The sequence below is a fragment of the Thunnus thynnus genome, chromosome 19 (assembly GCF_963924715.1).
Source record: "Thunnus thynnus chromosome 19, fThuThy2.1, whole genome shotgun sequence".
NCBI classification, from domain to species: domain Eukaryota; kingdom Metazoa; phylum Chordata; class Actinopteri; order Scombriformes; family Scombridae; genus Thunnus; species Thunnus thynnus.
Window position 1 is genome coordinate 7,219 of NC_089535.1, and position 17,595 is coordinate 24,813.

The 17,595-nt window shown below is 43.2% G+C and overlaps 1 protein-coding gene across 3 annotated transcripts; it reads left to right on the top strand.

The window, feature by feature from the left end:
- Window positions 1-2,701: 2,701 nt before the first annotated feature.
- ythdc1 (YTH N6-methyladenosine RNA binding protein C1) lies at window positions 2,702-17,075 on the top strand. Of its 3 annotated transcripts, none has more exons than XM_067575045.1 (16): window positions 2,702-2,913; window positions 5,692-5,793; window positions 6,793-7,097; window positions 7,237-7,630; window positions 9,546-9,608; window positions 9,764-9,879; window positions 9,999-10,107; window positions 10,254-10,371; window positions 10,747-10,831; window positions 10,926-11,080; window positions 14,486-14,565; window positions 14,990-15,026; window positions 15,173-15,212; window positions 15,325-15,390; window positions 15,494-15,688; window positions 15,886-17,075. In XM_067575045.1, exons 1-16 carry the CDS (start codon window positions 2,886-2,888, stop codon window positions 16,072-16,074), a joined length of 2,082 nt encoding a protein of 693 aa, XP_067431146.1. In that variant the 5' UTR covers window positions 2,702-2,885; the 3' UTR covers window positions 16,075-17,075. The 3 variants fall into 3 exon arrangements, with proteins under 3 accessions (XP_067431146.1, XP_067431148.1, XP_067431147.1); XM_067575046.1 differs by having other exon boundaries at window positions 2,703-2,913; window positions 9,785-9,879; XM_067575047.1 differs by lacking the exon at window positions 15,494-15,688.
- The last annotated feature ends 520 nt before the right edge of the window (window positions 17,076-17,595 follow it).

Below are 17,595 nucleotides of genomic sequence, written 5' to 3' on the forward strand. Positions count from 1 at the left end.
AGAGGCAGAAAGTATTTCTTCCATCAGAACTGCGTCTTGCTCCAGTCAAATAACCACTCCATATGAGAACAGCTTTTGGTTGGACAGATTCCAGGTGCCATGGGACAAAATGAGGCCCACTCTCAAAAGAGCCATTGATGCTGGTAAGAGGCCAGAGGCAGAAGATCGCCGACACATGGTGAAACTCACTGTCGACTCCATGAGAGAACACTCCTTGAGCCCGACACGTAAAGACTGCACAGTGGTAGCAAAAGCTGTAACCCAGAAGTATCCATGCAGCTTTTTAGATAAAACTGAAGAAGGTGAAATAATTGGATGTGGATACTTCAGTTTACTTAATCAGCTCAAGACTAGAATTGACTACGTCAACAGAGGCAACACACTCTACCGTCTGAGGAAGCCCAGATGCTCTCAGACAAGTGATGATCACCAGCCATCAGCTACCAAATGTGCCAGAATTGACAGTTATGGATGTATTAGTTGGCAGCCACTGGAGTATCCAGAGGGGGGAATCATCATCATCACTTGAAGAGGAATGAGATGGTGGATATATTCAGTCAAGAGCGGCTAAGGGCAACTGAGAGAGGGAGAGTAAAGGAGCTAATGACACATATACAAGGACATAAATGCAGACCCACCCCCCAGCATTCTGGACATAAGTGAGCAGTGGCCATTTCTCCTGTCTTGGAAGTTCTTACTCTCCCACTTCACCACCCTCACTGGTGTTGAATTTTACTCCAGACAGAGTGAAGACTTGGACAAAAAGGGGAAGAGACTCCTGGAGTTCTTCAGAGGTCAGCTGATGAAGTGGAGTAAGGAAGTTAGAGCTGTTCTGAAAGAGGCCTTGAAGGAGGACCGAGAGGGCACTGATGGTCTTGCAGCAATGCTGGTCATTATGACGCATTTCAAAGAGGCAGAGGAGGCCTGTAAACAAAATTACAGTAAATTACCAATTTTTTTACAGTAAGTTACTTGTCAATGGCTGCCAGTTAATTACTGTGAATTTCACAGTAAGTTTTTTACAGTTTGTCTGTCTAATAAACTAAAAAAAAACTGCTGTTCCACTCTCATGGCAGGTCCATTAAAGTTTTAATGCTGAGCTCCAGAACTCCAGTCTTCCTGAGTTCTTCCCTCATAAAGCCTACAGTCTTTCTTGATCATTAGTACAATATATGATTGCATGTGTAATAGTCTCCTCAGCCAAGTGGGAAAAAATATGTGCATATATCACCATCAGCAAATGGCAAAAATGACAGTCAAAAAGTGACCATGTTAAATAATCATGATCTCAATATTGAACAAAAATAATTGTGATTATGATTTTTGCCATATTCGAGCACCCCTAAAAACAACATAAATTTTGAATTACATACACACACACACGCACGCACACACACACACACACACGCACACACACACACACGCACACACGCATGCACACACACACACACACGCACGCACAAAGAGTTTAAATATGTATGTGATAAATTGTAAATATGTATGTAATGAATTGTTTTCTTTAAGAAACTGTTACTTGAACATTTTTCAGTGTGCTCCTAAAGTTATATGTGGGCTCCTAATTTTTTTCATTTAGGAGCACATGTACTCCTTGAAAAAAAAGTAAGGATTGAACACTGCTGTCAGATGTGTAGAAACACTAAGTAACTGGAGTGTGGAGCAGTCCAAGGGCTTCTGTCACAGGCATGTAGATGTTTTCAGACCTGGGCTGACAGGTCTGACTTCACCCATCGCCCCCCTCCCATTCTCTCTCTCTCCCTCTCAGCTGGAGAGAAGGATTTCAGAGAACTCTTCTTGTGAAATATCCTCATAAATCCCATGACTTTGGCCAAATCTTACATTAAAATCACATTTTCTTGTAAGAATTTTCGTCGCGATTCCATTGATACAGGTTTGAAAGTGGTCAGACTTATAGTTTAGACGTCAGACGCCCCAGTTTGGCACAAAGTCCATGCCCAGAGATTGCTTCCCCATGGTTTACATTGTAAGGTGTAATGTCGCACTCCAACTTTCAGGGCTTACTAAATCTAAACCGTTCGAGTTATTACAAAGTTTTTAATAACTTTTGTTCAGCACAGTGTGATAAGTCATGTATTAAAGTTTGAAGCCGATACCATTAACGCCCTAGGAGGAGATAGCGTTTATTGAAGGTCCAAAATTGGCACAAAGTCATACATTCATGGGTGAACTGCGGACTTCCTGTTGGATTTAGGTCAGGGGTGTCAGCATATGATTTGATTTGTCTTGATGAGATGAATAATTGACTTTTGGTTCGATCTCTCTACGACATTCCTACGGGCCGTGGCAGCCATTTTAGATACATAGGTGGCGCTCTCGAGCACATTTTGGCACTTTGGGGGTTAATTTTGACATTTTATCAAATATTTCACCAGACTTGATGTGCGTGCCAAATTTGGTGAGTTTTTGAGCATGTTTAGGGGGTCAAATTTAGGGTTGAAGTGGCGTATTAATAAAGAAAGAATAATAATAAGAAAGAAACAAACACACGAAATACAATAGGGCCCTAATTATTCCACCAGGCCGTTTATAAACATCTGGCTGCGATTAAAACGGCGTTTGCAAAACTCAGATTGAGACGAAATGTGATCCTTTTGGCTTTCGATGTACCGGTGGGATCGACAGGTAATACATCCATGGCGCCGACAGGTGGCGATAGTTCACATGTAAGCTGCTTCTCAACCAGAAGAAGAAGAAGACGGAGCTACAACAACAGACTCAGTCCGCCATTTCGCCCTTTTCAGCTGCTTTCAGCCCGGATTTCTCATTATTTCGTCTTTAAATTAACTAGAAATCCGTTTAACCCACGACGTCACTTTCGCGAAAGGCAGGACTCCGCAGCGGCTGTGATGGCGGCCGACCGGCGCGAGGACAAAGGTGAGGCCCACGCGGGCTGCTTTTTTTTTAGCATGTTCGCTGTCTTTGTTCAGCTGCGGATCAATAATCAGCGGTTTATCGATGTGTTATCACTGTCTGTCAGTGACTGGCGACCAGTTCACATGTTACTGTGCTGTATGTTGTTAATCATGGCGTCTGTTAGCATCTGCGGCTAACTGTTAGCATCTGCGGGTCAAGATAAATCTGCTGTTTCTGCGGCCTCGTTCTCACATTATATATTTAATCAGATATATCCAGATACTGTTTGTTTTAATCGATGTTCTCTCGTGATCCAATCGGAATGTGGTTGATTAATGAATACGTCATAATCATGAAAAGAGGGTATTCATCATATTTGTTGTAGATATCTGATATTCTGTAACCAAACCTATTTAAACACTTCAGTTCCTCTTTTGTTGTTCTGTTAATATCATGATATGATTTTACTTAAATTTCATGAAATGTATGCTACTGTATCATTAACAAAACGGTATGTTTCTTCAGTCTGTATATGAGGATTTACTTTGAGATTTGACTCAACAGATATTTGGTTCAGATCCTACAGCTGAAACCATTTATCTATCAATCAAAAGTCACTTATCAATACAAACCTCCACACATTCTCTGGGGACAGTATCTAACCCTAACCCCAGATTCTTTAAAGACTAAATAGAATATATATAACGAATTAGAGATTAGCCTCTACAGTCTGTACAGCAATACAACATCCTGTCTTCAGACACTCGACTTCAATAAGGAAAAACTCCCTAAAAACCATTTAATGGGGGAAAAGTTAGAAAGCTCAGGAAGAGCAACAGAGGAGGAACATCTGCAGGATGGACAGATGTTCAATAGATGTGTGAACAGAACAAGAAAGACAAATTACAGAATACAGCACAGAACAGGATAACAACATTATGATGGACTTATAATATATATGAAGAATGTGATGAGGAGGATGAAGAGCAGCTTCCAGGTGCCACCAGAACAGAATAGGACCTGAGTCATGTGACCTGCGTCACCATGGAGACCTGGCAGGACTCCTGCAGGATGGTGAACCAGAATGATAGCAGCTTCTTTTTCTTTATTTTTAGTGCTGTTTCAACCACAAACAGACTCCAGATATTTCTCCTCCGAGAGAAACACGTGTTCACTACACGCATACAGCTGATCACACTGCTGCAATCACTGAACTGGCAACAAAAGCACGCAGTTATTAATTAAACACAGATGAACATGTTACTCATTAATGAAAGATCATACATATATATAGTACAGTGTGTATAGTATAGTATAGTACAGGTGCACACCAAAAGCACCTGCTACTTATTTCAGTAGTACAATAAAATGTCTTTGTCTCATAACGCTCTAACCAGTAGTCTGAAAACCTGGCAGTTTAAATTATTTGTGAAAAGATATTCAACACTGTGTGCGACATATCCAGTCAAAAAAATAAAAGGGTCTAGTTTCTCCTTGGTAGATTTGGCCAAAGTGCTTCTCAGTTCCTTCCTGTCACAACACTGCCCTAACCCTTTCTATTGGATGTCAGATGACTTTGATTTAATTTGAATTACATTATTAGATATTATGGCTATAACTTTAATACCTGCCTTAGACGTTACCACTTTATTACCGTAACACCTGGAAGAGATGGGGACAAAAAGTCTCTCCCTATTCTGTCGCCAGTGCATTCAGTGACACCTGGATGACATTACTGTAAGATTCAGACATTAATTTAACATGTTTCAGACATAACTGAGCCACATCAATAGCTGTAGCCTATTTCGTTGGACATTTCACTAGATTATGTTATAGATGAGAAATACAAGAAAAGTACAGAAGTAAAATACGTGGAAGTTGGTTTGTGATGTTGGAGAGCTGTGTGTGCACATCTCTGCTAATTAAAGCGGTGCAATTTGAGGCTATTGTGCTCTCTGTAGTTTTCATTAAAATACCACTTTTGAGAAGCAGAAATATGCAGTTCAGCTCAAACCGTTCAGGGCTGCAGCAGCAGCGGCGGCAGCGGCGGCTGCAGCAGCAGCGGCGGCGGCGGCAGCAGCAGCGGCGGCAGCAGCAGCAGCAGCGGCAGCAGCAGCGGCGGCGGCAGCAGCAGCAGCAGCGGCAGCAGCAGCAGCGGCAGCAGCAGCGGCGGCGGCAGCAGCGGTGGCAGCAGCAGCAGCAGCGGCAGCAGCAGCGGCAGCAGCAGCGGCAGCAGCAGCAGCAGCGGTGGCGGCAGCAGCAGCGGCAGCAGCAGCGGCAGCAGCAGCAGCAGCGGCAGCAGCAGCAGCGGCGGCAGCAGCAGCAGCAGCAGCAGCAGCAGCAGCAGCAGCAGCAGCAGTACTCGGGACCTGCAGGACGGACATAAAGGCTCCGAGCTCACCGCCGCTTTTCACTGTTGCTGTTGACATGAACACCAACGAGAAGCACAGAAAACCTCCTGCGACTTTTCACCACGAGTGCTGTAATTTAGGGGCATTTGAGGGGATACAGTGATTTGCAACAAAAAGAATCGGGGGGGGGGCAGAGGCCCCTTGGTCACATTACATAAATGGAAAAAAAGGAAGACTTGTTGATTTCTTGAATGTGTTTATCAAAGCAGCTGCTGGATCAAACTCAACACCAAGATTCTGGGCTGCCACACTTTTTACTTACTGGTTACTGGTTACTGGTTACTGGTTACTGGTGCTGAAGTCAAAACAAGTCAAGTTTAATCTGAATCTGACTTAATTGATTAGTCTCGCATACGAGTTTTAAATAAAACTGATTGTGTTGTTTCAGACGGAGAGCTGAACGTTCTGGAAGATATTCTGACTGAAGCTCCGGATCAGGACGACGAGCTTTACAATCCTGAGACGGAGCGACACGTCAGCGACAAGAAAGGTATCTGTACTACTGATAATACTACTGATACTGCTTAAAATACTACTACTGATTCTACCTGTTAGAATACTACTGATAATACTACTGATACTGCTTAAAATACTACTACTGATTCTACCTGTTAGAATACTACTGATAATACTACTGATACTGCTTAAAATACTACTACTGATTCTACCTGTTAGAATACTACTGATAATACTACTGATACTGCTTAAAATACTACTACTGATTCTACCTGTTAGAATACTACTGATAATACTACTGATACTGCTTAAAATACTACTACTGATTCTACCTGTTAGAATACTACTGATAATACTACTGATACTGCTTAAAATACTACTACTGATTCTACCTGTTAGAATACTACTGATAATACTACTGATACTGCTTAAAATACTACTACTGATTCTACCTGTTAGAATACTACTGATAATACTACTGATACTGCTTAAAATACTACTACTGATTCTACCTGTTAGAATACTACTGATAATACTACTGATACTGCTTAAAATACTACTACTGATTCTACCTGTTAGAATACTACTGATAATACTACTGATACTGCTTAAAATACTACTACTGATTCTGCCTGTTAGAATAGTACTAATAATACTACTGATACTGCTTAAAATACTACTACTGATTCTACCTGTTAGAATAGTACTGATAATACTGCTGATACTGCTTAAAATACTACTACTGATTCTACCTGTTAGAATACTACTGATAATACTACTGATACTGCTTAAAATACTACTATTGATTCTACCTGTTAGAATAGTACTGATAATACTACTGATACTGCTTAAAATACTACTACTGATTCTACCTGTTAGAATACTACTGATAATACTACTGATACTGCTTAAAATACTACTACTGATTCTACCTGTTAGAATACTACTGATAATACTGCTGATACTGTTTTAAATATGTTTAAATACTTGCGGCTGTATTCGTGTCAGATCTGAACCTTTGTGTTTCTGTCAGGAACAAAGAGGAAGAGCGAGCGTTCTGACAGCCAGGATCTGAAGAGGCTCCGCCCTTCCTCCAGCCACACCCCCTCCAGGTCATCGTCCACCAATAAGAGAGGTCCTGGTGCACCTCTGCCCTCCTCCTCCTCTTCAAAGAAGGTGGCATCCAGCCCCCGTGGCCGCCACGCTGCCACCGGCTACCGACATGAATACTACGAGGAGCGAAAGGGCCGGCGAGTGGCCCGAGAGGCGACCAGGAGTCGTGGAGGAGAGGACGCACGGAGGCGAGAGTCCCAGAGAGGCCTGGAGGGTCTGAGCCAGGTAGTGATATTACTTCTTACTACTTACAGTACACGTATGGTCATAGAAGTACCACTCTGACCTCTTACAGGACACCACTTCATACCAGCTGATCAGGGTTACGTTTGACAGTCAGTCGTCTTCCTTTGTTTGTCTACAGAAGCTGCGGCGTGACGAGCGGCGGGCAAGCCCCTCCCCCCACGAGGATGACAACCAATCAGAGGAGGAGGCGGCAGCAGAGTATGGCTCAGAGCAGGGGTCAGGAAGCTCCTCCCCTGCTCCCTCTCATGTAGAGGAAGAAGAAGATCAGGAGGAAGAGGAGGAGGAGGAAGAAGAGGAGGGCATGGAGGAGGAGGAGGAGGAAGAGGAGGAGGAGGAGGGAGAGAAGGAAGATGAGGAGGAAGAGGAGGAAGAGGAAGAGTACGAACGTCGTGGCGGTGAAGGGAACGACTATGATACTCGCAGCGAGGCCGGCGACTCACGCTCTGCCTCCTCCGTCAGTTTCTCTGACGACGGCGAGTCAGCTCGCTCAGGCTCCGCCTCTGAGGCCTCAGGTAACCATGACAACAACAACTACAAGTCTGCTGTAGTGTAACAAATGCATAACTGCGATCTCTCTCGAGCCCTAACCCTTATCTCAGGACGCTTTCCACATAGAGCAGGTCTAGAACCTGAACCCGAACCCGAACCCTTATCTCAGGACTCTTTCACATAGAGCAGGTCTAGAACCTGAACCTGAACCCGAACCTGAACCCTTATCTCAGGACTCTTTCACATAGAGCAGGTCTAGAACCTGAACCCGAACCCGAACCCTTATCTCAGGACGCTTTCAACATAGAGCAGGTCTAGAACCTGAACCCGAACCCGAACCCTTATCTCAGGACGCTTTCCACATAGAGCAGGTCTAGAACCTGAACCCTTATCTCAGGACGCTTTCAACATAGAGCAGGTCTAGAACCTGAACCCGAACCCGAACCCTTATCTCAGGACGCTTTCAACATAGAGCAGGTCTAGAACCTGAACCCGAACCCTAACCCTTATCTCAGGACGCTTTCCACATAGAGCAGGTCTAGAACCTGAACCGGAACTCTGTAATCTACAGAGACCCAACATTCCTCCATGAGCAGCACCAAGGACTCTAGGTGGACGCCATCTGGCTTGACCGGTTGGGTTGAAAGAGAAAGGAGGGGGGAGAAACAGAGAAGCAGAATGATAATAATAATAATAATAATAATGATAATGATGATAATAATAATAATAATAATAATAATAATAATAATAATAATAATAACAATAATAACAACAATAATAATAATAATGATAATAATGATAATAATAATAATGATAATGATAATAATAATGATAATAATAATGATAATAATAATGATAATAATGATAATAATAATAATAATAATGATAATAATGATAATGATAATAATGATAATAATAATAATAATAATAATATTAATGATAGCAGGTCCTGGCACTGAATACTGGTAATACCTCTGTACTTTTACTTAAGTGGGATTTTAAATGCCATATTTTTACTTGTAATGAAGTATCAATACTTTTACTGATGTAAAGGATCTGAGTGCTTATTCCGCTACTGTTTAAATGTTATATTAACATGTGATAGCAGGAAACCTGTCACTCAAAACTAGGCTACTTGATTACTAATGATTACTATAGCTGAATATGTACAGTCTGACGTCTCCGTGTGTGATTAACGAACTTTATGGCTTATTGCTGTCTTACCTCCAAACAGCTCTGCTCGCTCCCCAGAGCTGCTCCAGTCTGCAGCATGCACAGCCTTCAGTGTTGATAGGCTATTACTCCTGATGGGTAGCCAATCAGATAGTGCTGTGGGCGGGACATTGCTTGAGACCACAGAGTGGTGACTACAGACAGAGAGCGGCTGCTGCATCAGAGCCAAAGTAGAGCATATCTGCGATTGGATAATCGCATTGGTAATCGACCTGGCTGATAATCGGTCGATCCCTAGCATTTTTTAGGAGCTTGGAATGAAACGAAATTCGCACATATGGCAAAACTGGTGTTTGATAAGAGTCGCAGCCTGAACACATCTACATGTTAATATTGAGTCATAGTCGTAGCGCCACCTACTGACAACAGGAAGTAGGCCTTATGTGACAGACGTCATCAGATTTACATGAAATTTACATGGTGTGATCGACACATGATATAAAGCAACATGATGTATAATTAGTGGGTGTTCTCTAGCGCCACACAGTGAACACAGGAAGTGATAGTTATCTCCTACATGCAATGTCCAGTATTCATGGAAATGTATATCCATGTCAGTTGCCCTGTGGTAAATGTATTGCTGTGTCGTGTTGCTCTGCAATAAAAGCCTTTCAACTGCGGCGGGCCCCAACATGCACAAAGGTGCGAGGGCCTGATGATCACTGCTTGCAGCTTTAATATAATTCTGTTCTTTTATTTTGAAAGGTTCAGAGAAGAAACGGGAGAAGCTGTCCTCGTCAGTCCGAGCTGTTCGCAAAGGCATGGAGAGTAAGTTTTTCTTATTGTTATTGTTGATATTCAGAAGTTGAAAGTCGTCTAAATGTTATGATGGAACTCAGAGAAACATTAATTTTACTGTAAAGCAATCAGAATACACTTGATAAGTAATCAGATTAGTATCCAATAAAGTAATCAGATTACAGCTTCTCCCTGTGTTGTTTCAGATCCAACCAGTAAGCTGCGTTACATCCTACGAGATGCCCGCTTCTTCCTCATCAAGAGCAACAACCACGAGAATGTCTCCCTTGCTAAAGCTAAGGTACGCTAATGCTAACATGTTGTTTGTAGTCTCAATTGTTTAAATGTTTCTTCAAAAAAGGAACCTTGTCAGACTGTTCATTTTAAATAAAAATGTCATGATATTTTTATAATATCCAGGGTGTATGGTCGACGCTGCCGGTGAATGAGAAGAAGCTTAATGCAGCTTTCCGTTCAGCTCGGAGTGTCGTACTCGTCTTCTCTGTGAGGGAGAGCGGCAAATTCCAAGGTTAAAAAAGAGAAATGATCCTTTACTTCATTGACAACATCATGAAATGATATATTTTTCTGCTGTAGTCCGTCTTGTTCTTCAGTGGTTCTTGACATATTTTGAGGTTTTGGATTCACTGACTTTCTTTGTCTTGTTATCTTTAGGTTTTGCTCGTTTGGCATCAGAGTCTCATCACGGCGGCTCTCCGATCCACTGGGTTCTTCCTGCTGGCATGAACGCAAAGATGCTGGGTGGAGTCTTTAAGATCGACTGGCTCTGCAGGTAAACGACAAAATGTGTACACATCTACACACCTTGCTGGAAACACTCCTCCCAGTAGAGACTCCACGTGGCGGTGACCCCCACAGTTGTGTTTCATTGGGGTACTGTGGGGTCCCCACCAGGCCTGGCTCCAGGAGGGGTCCTGGTTTCCATGTTCTGGGGGGAGGTTGCTGTGTTCTTATTGGCCGATCTATCAGGAATGTTGAATGGCTCCTCGTCGGGCCGCTCGCCTCAGACCCAAACAGATTTAGTTTTCTCATAATGTGGGAAATGTTTTGATTAGTAATTTAAGATGTTCTCTTATTTTTTTATTGTTTGTGACTTTTTTCATTCCTGCTTGCGTCTTCACAAATATTTAATTTTTATTGTTTACAGGCGGGAGCTTCCTTTCACGAAGACGGCTCACCTGTCCAACCCCTGGAACGAACACAAGCCCGTTAAGATCGGACGAGACGGACAGGTCGGTTTTATTTCTTCTGCTTCTGTTTTCATCTTTGTTTCTGCGTGACATGAAATGTTAATTTTTTTTTTGAAACTCGGTAAATCTCTTTTAGGAGATCCAGCCGGACGTCGGCGCTCAGCTCTGTGCCCTGTTCCCATTGGACGAGAGTGTGGATGTTCACCAGGTGGCTCGCCGTGTTCGTCACAAGCGCCGGACGCCGTCGGAGCCGCGGCCTCGAGGCCGACCGCCACAGCGTGAACCGGGAAGGTTAGCCAATCACCAAGCTCCTCCTCCCGCTTCCTGTTCTTCTTCTCCTGCTGCAACCACGGCGCCACCTGCTGTTGGACGACGGAGACGGCCGCTGCCTTTAGCCGGTGGCTAGCATTGCTGGTTCTCTGGTGGTTGTTGTTGTTTTTCCAGTCTGGAGTTTTCCACCAGAGTGACGCCTTGCTCTGCGTCTGACGTCTTCGGTTGAAGTCTTGAGTGAGGCAGGAAATTAAAACCCTTGACGAGGCGGTGCTCATTTCACGTCACGAAGTCTAAGATTCATTATAAATAAAATTCTAATTTTTTAAATTAAGTTTACGTTAAACAAGGTGCACATTAAACATGTTTTATTAGGTAGATTTTTCTCATTTTATTTTGATTTATTATTTTAATATATTTTTGTTTTGAACTTCTAGCTGCTCGCAGAGATATTTTTTTTTTAAATTTCTAAATTTTGTTGTTGCTAAATTTCTCCTTTGAAGCTCTTTTTTTCTTTGCAGGAGTTTCGTACATCGGAAGTTAAAAAAATCAAAATGTTTGGCTTTTAGCAGGACTGTGGCTGACCCTTTCAGAATAAAAGCAGAAAGGACGAGCGTCACTGGCTGGACTGATGGAGGAGGGGGGGTGAGGGAGGGGCGAGTGAGGTAGAACTAAACCAGAGAGAGAGAGAAAGTGAGGGACTGTCTGAGCTTCCAGCGGACTGTTTCTGGTTTTTGAGAAGGTGGTGCAGGTTGGTCGAGCAGGGGGCGTGGCCTCTGGACTGTATCCAATGAGAGGGTGTGATGTGTCTGAGGGGGCTGGGCTTCTTCACTTTTTCAATTAAGGTAAAATTACAGAAATGCATAAAGGAAAAGATGGACTCTATTTAAAACACAAAATCCTCTTGGACTGATAATATGATGACTCCCCCCACCTCCATGAAAGAACAGTTATGTAACTCCCCCTCCTCCATCCAGTACCCAGTACAGACACACACACACACTGAATCAGGACTGAGCTCGTTGTTGACAACAAACTGTTTATCTGTTTGTGTGTGTGTGTTTCGCTCTTTTATGAACTGAAAATAGAAGTATGAGTGTGGAGGAGAGGAGGGGGGGACAGAAAGAGAATCCAATGGACGGAGCGGGGCTGGTCTAAGAGGGGGCGGGGCTTTGTGTATTACTTGACAGGACTGCACCATCATCATCATCATCATCACCCCCTCCACCCTTTCAAAATAAGAGGGTTTATTTAAAAAGCCTTTAACATGGACTTTGGTGTGGAGAAAAACTGTTTTTATAATCAAAAGTGTTGTTGACAAACAAACAGCCCCTCCCACATATACAACAGAAGCGGTATGTTGTCCCTTTCGGAGGCTTCTTCTTTCTTTGTTTTTATTGTTGTTGTGTGTGTGAAGCAAATTTGGACAAAATGGTGTTTTTGATTTTGGCCTTTGAACCTTGAAACTGTAAACTAATGTTAGAACACTTAGTGAAAAGATCAACCAGAAACACAAACACTGGGTAGACTGCAGGACCAGTAGGATACACTGGGTAAACTGCAGAACCAGTAAGATACACTGGGTAGACTGTGGAACCGGTAGGATACACTGGGTAAACTGCAGAACCAGTAAGATACACTGGGTAGACTGTGGAACCGGTAGGATACACTGGGTAGACTGTAGAACCGGTAGGATACACTGGGTAAACTGCAGAACCAGTAAGATACACTGGGTAGACTGTAGAACCAGTAGGATACACTGGGTAGACTGTAGAACCAGTAGGATACACTGGGTAGACTGTAGAGCCAGTAGGATACACTGGGTAGACAGTAGAATCAGTAGGATACACTGAGTAAACTACAGGACCGGTAGGATACGCTGGGTAGACTGTAGAGCCAGTAGGATACACTGGGTAGACTGTAGAGCCAGTAGGATACACTGGGTAGACTGTAGAACCAGTAGGATGCACTGAGTAAACTACAGGACCGGTAGGATTCACTGGGTAGACTGTAGAACCGGTAGGATACACTGGATAGACTGTAGAACCAGTAGGATACACTGGATAGACTGTAGAACCAGTAGGATACACTGGATAGACTGTAGAGCCAGTAGGATACACTGGATAGACTGTAGAACCAGTAGGATACACTGGGGAAAATACAGGACGGGTAGGATACACTGGGTAGACTGTAGAACCCATCAGGATACACTGGGTAGACTACAGGACCGGTAGGATTCACTGGGTAGACCGTAGGACCGGTAGGATTCACTGGGTAGACCACAGGACCGGTAGGATTCACTGGGTAGACCACAGGACCGGTAGGATTCACTGGGTAGATCGTAGGACTGGTAGGATTCACTGGGTAGACTACAGGACCGGTAAGATTTACTTGGTAGACTACAGGACCGGTAGGATTCACTGGATAGACCACAGGACTGGTAGGATTCACTGGGTAGACTACAGTACCGGTAGGATTCACTGGGTAGACCACAGGACCGGTAGGATTCACTGGACAGACTACAGTACCGGTAGGATTCACTGGGTAGACCACAGGACCGGTAGGATTCACTGGGTAGACCACAGGACCGGTAGGATTCACTGGGTAGATCGTAGGACCGGTAAGATTCACTGGGTAGACCACAGGACCGGTAGGTCTCACTGGGTAGACTACAGGACTGGTAAGATTTACTTGGTAGACTACAGGACCGGTAGGATTCACTGGATAGACCACAGGACTGGTAGGATTCACTGGGTAGACCACAGGACCGGTAGGATTCACTGGGTAGACCACAGGACCGGTAGGATTCACTGGGTAGACCACAGTACCGGTAGGATTCACTGGGTAGACCACAGTACCGGTAGGATTCAGTGGGTAGACTACAGTACCGGTAGGATTCACTGGGTAGACCACAGGACCGGTAGGATTCACTGGGTAGACCACAGGACCGGTAGGATTCACTGGTTAGACCACAGGACCAGTGGGATTCACTGGGTAGACTACAGGACCGGTAGGATTCAGTGGGTAGACCACAGTACCGGTAGGATTCACTGGGTAGACCACAGGACCGGTAGGATTCACTGGGTAGACCACAGGACCAGTGGGATTCACTGGGTAGACCACAGGACCGGTAGGATTCACTGGGTAGACTACAGGACCTCTAGTAGACCACACGTCTCACCTGGTTGACTCCTTCATGAACCGTCACTTACAGAATTTCAGATTTAAAGAGTAAAAGCATTTTTTACACATTTAAAACTTTTTGTTTACGTTCTGAAACTTTTTTTACCTGCCGTCTTAAATTTCACCTGACTTTTGAGGGGTGTGTGTGTGTGTGTGTATGTTAACGCTTGTGTGTGCGTGCGTGTGTGTCAGTTTGTGTGTGTATTCATGTGTGTGTATTTGCGTGTCGACTTGTCTGCGTAGGCGTCGTCCCGAAGAGTACGACCTCCACGGCAGGAAGCGACCACGAGCAGACTGTCCACCTGACTTCAACCAGCGAGCAGGTCGTTAATCTGAAAACTAAAACTACGGTTTATTGAAATATTTGAAGTCTGTGTTTCTGTTGAGCAACAGACTTATTCTTTAAAATGTTTAAGAGCCTTTCAGTTAAAATCTTAATTTTGAGTTTTGAGGTTTAAAAATTAATAAAGTTTATTTATTTTCTGAAATCTGGATATTTCCCATATTTAGTTTGAATGTATTATTTTGTTGCTTTTTCAGTGATTTATGATCTTTGTTTTTAAACTATTTATTTTGTTGAAATGTTTTTTCAATGTAGTTGAAAAACTAAACTTTTCTTGCTGAGATTTTGTGTTTTTGGTTTTTAAGAGTGTAAACTAACTGCTAACTGTTGATCATATTCATTTTTCCTTTGGATGTTTGCTGACAGGAAAACACATTTAACTGAATGATGTATTTTATTTTCAGGGTTCATCCAGGACCTTCGTAACCAGCCGGTGGACAGGTGAGACAGCAGAGCTCCAGCATCATTACATCACCAGTAAAACATGCAGTTGGAGGTTTTCTGAAAATAATGTGAAAGACGTGAGAATAAGATTATGAAACTTTTTACTTAAAGTCATTTCATTTCAGCTTTTATTTTGTTTTCAGGCGATTCTCCAGCGTGAGACGAGACGTTTTCCTCAACGGGGTGAGTTTCAGGCATGTTAGCATGTTAGCACGTTAGCTTAGTTTCCTGTCCTTTAAAAGCTGTGAGCTGACAGATGTGTCAGGTGTTGATGTGTGATTCTGCTTCCTCTCAGTCTTATAACGACTACATGAGGGATTATCATCACAGCGTCGGCCCTCCGGCTCCCTGGCAGACTCTGGTATGACTGTTTTATTGATAATGTTAAATGATTTATCGGGTTATTAATGTTCTCACACTATTGATCTTGTTGCTGTGTGATGATGTAATGTACGTGTCATCAGGCGGCGTACCCCGGCGTGGAGCAGCCTCCCCCCCACCACCCCCCCTATTACCATCACAGCCACCCCCCTCCCCCCCCTCATCAGGCCTACCACCACCACCACCACCCCCCCCTGCCGCCACACGAGGCTCCGCCCCCTCGCTTTAGAGACAAACAGAGAGCGGCGCCACCACACCGCGCCTTCGCCTCTAGTCCAGTGAGTCATCAGGTTTTACTTTCTACTGTGACTTTAACAAACCATCAACCCATCAGGACGCCACATATGTAGTTTATTCAGTCTGACTCTTCTTACAGTGTAAACGTGATGACAGTACACAATCATCTTTATATCACGATGTTTAGAGACATAATTAATCAGGCAATGAATGTTTTATTTGTGTCCTCCTCACGCAGCATGACTACGACATGCGTGTGGACGACTTCCTGAGGCGGACGCAGGCAGTCGTGAGCAGCCGGCGTGAGCGTGAGCGGCAGCGGGAGCGTGAGCGTGGCGGACCACGCCGTGAGAGAGAGCGAGAGAGAGCAAGAGACCGAGACCGAGACAGAGAGAGGGACAAGGAGAGGGGGCGGTACCGCCGGTGATGTGGTGATGTCATATCCTGCCAGGCAGATGACAGCTGCGGCTGTAGTGGCTTTTATTTTGGCAGTGAGGGATGGTTTTGGCTGGTTTCCCGTTTTCCGTTGAAAATTATGAATAAAACGAGCTACATAATGACATCATCAGCCGCATCATCAGTTTCAATGTGAATAAAACAAAACAAGTGACATCACAACGCAGGAACACGCCTGTCACACGGCTCCATCATACATGTCACTTCACATGTTTAAACAACATTTTTTATAGTGTAATTCACCACAAACCTATGGACTTTTATTTTTACTTTATTTCCCATAATTCCCTGTTCTTTTCCCAGAATCCTCTCTGCAGAGCTTCAGTTTGAACAACAGGAAACATGTTTGTCAGTATTTTAGTTGAGTGGTTCCCAATATGGGGGTGGAGACCCTCTGAGGGGTCGCAGGATGATAAACAGAAAAAAACTTTAATGTTTTTTAAAAGAATATTTCTTCAATCATCTTTTTTTTTTTTTTTACTGTGAAATGTTGGACAGTTTTTCCTCTTCACTTCCTCCTCATGTTTATTTTCTTCTTTTTTAACATTATTTTAGTTTATTTTCAAAAATGTTAAACTGTTAAATCTCGTCCTGCGTCCATTTGTTCATTTATTTATTTTTGTTTACAGATTTAGTTTGTATTCACTTCCTGAACAGCGACTGTACTGTAAAAAAAAAATATTGAAATAAATTTAACCACAAACTGTGTGAACATAAAGATCCGCCTCCTGCTGCTGATGACAGAAATCTGCCTCCTGATTGGTTTTTGAAGTCAAATTTTGGGGGTTTTTTCCCCTCACTCTGGTCAGTTGTTACCATGGTGACCAGACTGTCCGATCACTTTTATTGATCAGCAGCAGGTTAAACTGTTTTATGTTCAGTTTTGTGTCCTGTTTCTGAGAGTCTGGAGGAAGTGAACAGAGGGGGCGGAGCTTGTGTCTTTTTTGTACAAAATAAAAGCCTGAAACCTGACAGACTTTGTGTTTTTCTTTGTGCAGATTGTAACCAATCAGCTGTGTTCTTTTTTTCATTTTGACACATTTTTACTTGGGGTGTCAAAATGACATGAGCCCCTTTTGTTTTCAGTTACTGTTATATGAATGTTCAGAGGATGGCGATCTTGTCAGAAAACTACCCATAATCCATAGCTACAGGGATGTGATGATGACAAATATCACAGTTATTTTCATATTTATGTCTAAGTGAGATGTTTAATGTAAACTACTGTAACTGGATTACTGCGGAAGGTAATCAGATTACTGCTGAAGGTAATCAGATTACTGTTGAAGGTAACTGGATTACTGCTTAATGTAATCAGATTTCTGCTGAAGGTAACTGGATTACTGCTTAATGTAATCAGATTACTGTTGAAGGTAATTGGATTACTGTTTAAGGTAATCAGATTACTGCTGAAGGTAACTGGATTACTGCTTAATGTAATCAGATTTCTGCTGAAGGTAATTGGGCTACTGCTTAATGTAATCAGATTTCT